Source organism: Cyprinodon variegatus, unplaced genomic scaffold, assembly GCF_000732505.1.
Source record: "Cyprinodon variegatus isolate N-32 unplaced genomic scaffold, C_variegatus-1.0 Scaffold96, whole genome shotgun sequence".
NCBI lineage: Eukaryota > Metazoa > Chordata > Actinopteri > Cyprinodontiformes > Cyprinodontidae > Cyprinodon > Cyprinodon variegatus.
In genome coordinates this window covers 809,269-814,620 of record NW_015150549.1, presented here as the reverse complement: position 1 = coordinate 814,620, position 5,352 = coordinate 809,269, and the positions used below count along the sequence as shown (strand labels likewise).

The 5,352-nt window shown below is 34.0% G+C and overlaps 1 protein-coding gene across 1 annotated transcript in view; it reads left to right on the top strand.

Annotated features, from left to right (window-relative positions):
• Positions 1-5,352, top strand: part of cacna1i (calcium channel, voltage-dependent, T type, alpha 1I subunit) — a 223,517-nt gene that overhangs the window by 177,529 nt on the left and 40,636 nt on the right. Inside the window, exon 25 of the mRNA XM_015374068.1 lies at positions 141-230. Coding sequence (XP_015229554.1) covers positions 141-230 — 90 coding nt within the window. The remainder of the gene's footprint in view (positions 1-140; positions 231-5,352) is intronic.

Genomic DNA, 5,352 nt, shown 5'->3' with positions numbered 1-5,352 from the left:
AAAAAAAAAAAAATATATATATATATATATATATATATATATATATATATATATATATATATATATATATATATATATATATATGCCCCATTAGGGAGTTAAGGTTTTTGTAAATATATGTTCTGCTTGTTTTTCCATAGGCTCTTATGTCATTATTTGTGCTGGCATCAAAAGACGGCTGGGTTAACATTATGTACCATGGATTAGATGCAGTGGGAATCGACCAGCAGGTAATAACAAATACATGGAGCATTAAGTGACCCATTTTCACTCTTGCTCTAACCATTTTAATGTTTGGCTCTGGCTTAATCTTAAAGTTTATTTGGTCTGTAAAGGGACAATGTAATCAGAGCTACATAAAGATCAACCCACCCCCGTTGGGCTATAACACTTTGTTCATTTGGATGGAAAATGAATGCCCTCGTTCTGCTGTTTTGGGTTTTTTTTTCATTATGGTGCTTATAATTCTAACCCAGTTGGAGTTTCTGATATTCCACAAAAGCAAAGAATACTTTTAAACTCAAGCTTTAACCCAAATAGCAATGTTTCATGTAATCCTTAAAGCTGAGCTATTGAAGAATACATTTTTGTCATCCTTTTAAATTGTTGAAAGAAAATGTGTCATCATTTCTAACACTTTCTTTTTGATTTGTGTATGTGTCTGTCGTTCATTGTTGGTCATTTTCCTGTTCAAAAGCAGAAAAACACACAAAAAAAAACTTGTGCAAAGCACATTTAAGATATCTCCAATATTGTCATATTGATAGAAACCTTTCTTCTATTTAAAGTTCTGTAACCCATTGGTTAATATTATATTGGTGGGTTATTTTTATATATATCGTTGACTACTGTTCTGTGTAGAAAGAATTTTGCTTGATCAGAACTTTTTCAACATTCTGATGTATGAAATAAATAATAGAAGCATAAGGCTTCCATTTCTAATGTCCTATCAGGTTAATATCATTATCGGTCATTTCTCAAAGCTGCAACATAAGTATTGTATCAGAAGAAGTTGTATTGGGACACCATGATTAAAAAAGGAATAAATTAAATAAACACCTTAAAACTGGTAACCTGCATAGGGATTCAAACTCTGTCTATGGTAAATGATTCTCTCTTTAATTCACTATGGAGGAGATAGCTCATTGTTTCTTTTGGTTCTGTTCTGGCCAGTATAGGTACTCATTGATCATCTATAGTTACCCATTGATCAATTATGTAACCATGCATTCTTAAGTCCTTTTTATCATGACTTTGAGTTTTACTTCTGATGGTGGACTGCCTTTCAATAATGGATCAATTTCTTTTGAGCATGCCATCGATCAGACCATCAACATCTATATATCTACAGTTAGATTGGCCCAAAACATTATTTAAACCTTAAAACCCATTTATGCACAGCAATAAATATATTTGTCATGTGTATTTTGTCCATAATTAGGAAGCTGCTTAATGAGTAACCAAATGCAACGAATGGAGCAACTTCAGTGGTACTCATTAAGGCAGAATGAGAAGGCGTAGCTAATGTAAGATTGGTAAAAAAAAAAAATAATAATAATAATAAAAACATTTTAATAAAGAGTGGATCTTCTTCACTTAATTTCAACTATGTATTTAATAGCTACTCCATCCTGCTTTCCCTATTGCTATGTTTCATTTTTATTTCTCTTATGAGAATATACTTTATCAAGGGGTCCTCTTGTGTCACCTTCTTTGCTATTGTTTGACACCTTCCTCAAAATTCAGAAACTAATTTGAAATTGGACTCTAATTATTATATATTGCCTAACAACCATGGCAGCTTAATAGAACCATTTGTAGGTTTAAGTGACACTTGACAACTGATTTATTTACATGTAAATCGTACATAAATGTGCAATAATACACCACATTTTGGGAAGTTAAAATACTCAAACAGCATTATTACAGCAGTCACAGGCTGGTTCTTTTATTTTACTCAGCGAAAACAACAGTGCTGCTGTATCTAGTTATCACAGGAAGACATGAAGGAGGAATGTAAGGAGAGAGTGGTCATTAATTAGTTTCAGAAAGGCACCAACTGACAAAGTTGTATGTTGTTTTTCCACAAATAGATAAGTCATAAAAAGTAAAAAGACAGTAAAAGAAACAATTTTGTATGCTGAGAAACACCCTCGCCTGCAAAACTCACTTTCACCTCTGCAGCCTTGCCTCTGAATCACTGTTGGAGCTCTCTGTAGTTTTCATAGCATAAAATGTGCTACGTCCTCTTTCATTTGTTATAGACATTTTCCTCCCTGAACTCAAAGAATAAAATTGCAAAATAGCCCTGGGAAAAATTTTCCCATCAAATTATTCTCCTCAATATTGACCCTAAATTTGGCTGAAAGAGTGTAAAAGAGTAATCTCTGGTGGCTACAGCATAGTCTCAGAATTAGTTTTTCTAAAAGTCTCCCATAGTTTATCAGCAAGAATCGGCATTAAGCTTGATGATTCATTTATCACATTTGGGAATACCTCACAGCTTTCCAGCTTTGCACGTACCAACTACTTTCATTTGCACACCATCCTGCACTTTCAACACAGATTGAAAATGTATCTTTCTCATCTCTGACTCTGTTGCACCTGAAATAGATTTTTTGCTTCCAAGTCTTTTCTTTAGTAATTCCCCTTCTCTTAATCATCCTAGGCTTTTTTTCTTGCTTGTGTTCTATACCTAATTTCTTTGTCCTCTTTCCTGTTTAGCGTCTGTTCCAGGATTTATTTTATGAGGTTTGGCAGACTTTAAAAAAAGCTTCTCATACTGACATTAGTCTAAATTTTTCATGACTAATGTTATTAAAATGTATTCATTTCAGTTTATACAATTCAAGAATACTTTTAAAATACTTTATTCATGGAAATAAAATAAAAAATAACAAATACGTTTTGAAGCCAATTAAGAATGAGTTAAATTAAGGAAAAAATTTAATAACAACATTAAAAAAAATCTTAGCATTTTAACCCCAATTATTATATGAATAATGCCATTTTTTAATCAAAACAGGCTGTGATCAACTCAGGCGTTCCTTGAAGGTTTTTTTTTTTTTTTTTTTTTCGCTTCTCACCCATTGTAGGCTGGAATGGACTCCAGCCCCTTAGAAATCCTCATTAAGGTTACATAGGTGTAGGTCATAGATGGATTTATTTATTTAAATCAGCATGTTCATAACAAATCTTTCCAGAGATTTAAGAAAATTCTCTGAACCAAATACACTTTACGTTTAAGACTCTGGATCAAACATCAGTCTCAACTACATACATTGTATGTATGTAAGATGTATGATAAATCCTCAAAACCATTATCCAGTAACCAGTTGAAATCCTGCTATTTTACATATTTTTTTACGTACTAAGGTGAAGAGATGTGCTTACATTTTGACCTCTTATGCACACATTTTCCCTTTTGGTTTCATTCTTGGGTAAAAAAATGTCAGAATGGAATCTGTAGGATGGGATTTGGAATAATTAAGTTTAGACTCCGATAGCTTTAGAACTTATGAAGTTCAGATAATTAGTGGGCTATAACCCTTGAATTGACAGAGGGTGCACTCTCTTATTGACTCAACTATAGTGACTCTTTGACCTTACATAAGCCTTCCAGAAATAAGCCTCAGATGATTAGTAATGAGAATAGGGCAGAGCACAGAAGGTGTGTCTTGTGGAGAAACAGACAAACATTAGGGCTGTGATCATGACACTTCCAGCTACTCTATACAAGTAGATATGACTTATCTCAGTCAAATGGTAAAGTGCCAAAGTAGTTTATTAGCAAACAAGAAAATACCTTACATTCGCGTGACCTAAAGTACTTTTGGTCCCCAGAAGTACCTTTATGTCCCCACAAGGTAGCATATTTAACATAGATTGGCCCTTCTTTTATCCCCTTAAAGTAACAAAAACAAGTCCACACACTCATGGCAAAATAATAAAACACGTTTTTTAATTTAAACAAGCTTTTAATCTGCTGATCAAAAATTTTAACACAGACTGAAAGAGTCAAAATGTTTACATAAATCGCTTCCATATAATTTTCTTTCAAAAATATCCATATTTATCTCCCCTGCCGTCAAGGCAAAATTAATTTCTATTCTTTAAATGTTGTAAGATGCTTGTGCTGCAGGAGCTAAGTCTCTTGTAACAGTCCATCACTACCGTGGTTGGAGGCTGGAAGACAGTCATTTTAAATTAGAGTAAATTTTTTTATAAGTCTCGGGGGGGGGGTTGGAACAAACAAAGTGAAAAACACCTATGCTACGATGGAGTGGGGTGTTTATGAAGACAGGTCAATCATTTTCGTAGAAGAAGGCTTTTAATGATGCTGACCAGAAACAATAGGACTTAATCTGGGAGAGAGGGTCCTGAATAAAAAACAAAATCTGTGAAAAGGATCACAGAACAACAAGAAATGGTGGATAAAATTGTTGATGAGAAAATGCATAAACTGAACAGATTGCAATCTCCTCTATTTGTCTTGTTTTCCTTCTTCCTTTTTTCCAAATTCCGAAGCTTAATTTATAGCCCCATTACAATCTAGTAGCTCAAAATGTAAAAACCTGGAAATTTCCTAGTCATTATTTTGATCTGTATACTAAACTACTGCTTTTAATATTGACATTACTATTTACATTTATTTACATGTATGTTATATTTAATAATTTTAAATCAAATCATTTGATTTGTATTGTCCCAAACTGGGTTGACCTGCTAACCATCGGCTTTTGGTCCTTTCCCATTTCATTGAAATGTACCCCACCACTGTGTGTCTGATGATGGCATCATTCTGGGTGAGCGTTGATTTGTCACCATTGCAATGAAAATCAGGGAATTAAATAATGGAGAGCAACATGGATGGGAGTCAGAGCGTAGTCAGTATTCTTTATTATTTCACTCTTGTATCTGTCTGAATCCCTATTACAATGGCTGCTGTTTATTGAATATAAACAGAGTTGTTTCGGCTTGTTTCAGCAGAAGCGACTTTTGTGGCGAGTTGACATCCATACATTGCGTTCAATGGTGTCACCTAATTAGTGGCTCATCCCTGGTCTAGTGATCCCACAACATGCAGATCAGAAAAGAGGTGGTTTTAATGTGGGGCTCTTGCTGAGTCATTTGACCCGGTTAGACATGCGTCAGTGATCTGTTCCCACTGCTACTAAAAGCCAATTATTCCCATGTTTAAATAGTTTTTTTGGCCAGCATGAAATTGGTAGCAGAAAGCCTGTGTGAGACTAAAGGGTAAAAGTAAGAGGTTAGTTACAGTATTGTAGAAGCTCGTGTAGTGGCTTTATTGAGGAGACAAACACAGATGTTCATTAAAAAATATAGTATGTA